Source organism: Penaeus monodon, chromosome 34, assembly GCF_015228065.2.
Source record: "Penaeus monodon isolate SGIC_2016 chromosome 34, NSTDA_Pmon_1, whole genome shotgun sequence".
Taxonomy (NCBI): Eukaryota; Metazoa; Arthropoda; class Malacostraca; order Decapoda; family Penaeidae; genus Penaeus; species Penaeus monodon.
The window spans coordinates 28,257,229-28,257,567 of record NC_051419.1 but is presented as its reverse complement, the minus strand read 5'-3'; the positions used below and the strand labels follow the sequence as shown (position 1 = coordinate 28,257,567).

Here is a 339-nt window from a genome sequence, read left to right as displayed (position 1 = left end):
TATATATAATAATAACCTCCTTCACAGGACGGTGAGTTCGAGTGGGACGAGCCAACACAAGGTCTTATCCTCGGCTGCTTCTTCTATGGTTACCTCCTGACGAACATCGTGGGCGGGCGGGCGGCCGAATACCTAGGCGGCAAGATAGTCTATGGTCTCGGTGGCATGATCACGGCTCTCCTGACGATCGTCTCGCCCCTCTGCGCCAGGGTGTCCACCGGGCTGTTCATCGCCGTGAGGATCCTCGAGGGAATGGCGGAGGCAAGGGGGCCTGAGTTGGTGCTTGGGCTTTGGCCTTTTGGTGTCGCTTTGCTTTCTTGTGTCATGCCGTGGCTCGTG

General features: G+C 57.5%; 1 protein-coding gene across 1 annotated transcript in view; it reads left to right on the top strand.

Annotated features, from left to right (window-relative positions):
- LOC119594675 (sialin-like) overlaps nucleotides 1-339 on the top strand; it is a 9,118-nt gene that overhangs the window by 4,368 nt on the left and 4,411 nt on the right. Inside the window, exon 3 of the mRNA XM_037943732.1 lies at nucleotides 28-261. Within this exon, the coding sequence (XP_037799660.1) occupies nucleotides 28-261 (234 nt within the window). The remainder of the gene's footprint in view (nucleotides 1-27; nucleotides 262-339) is intronic.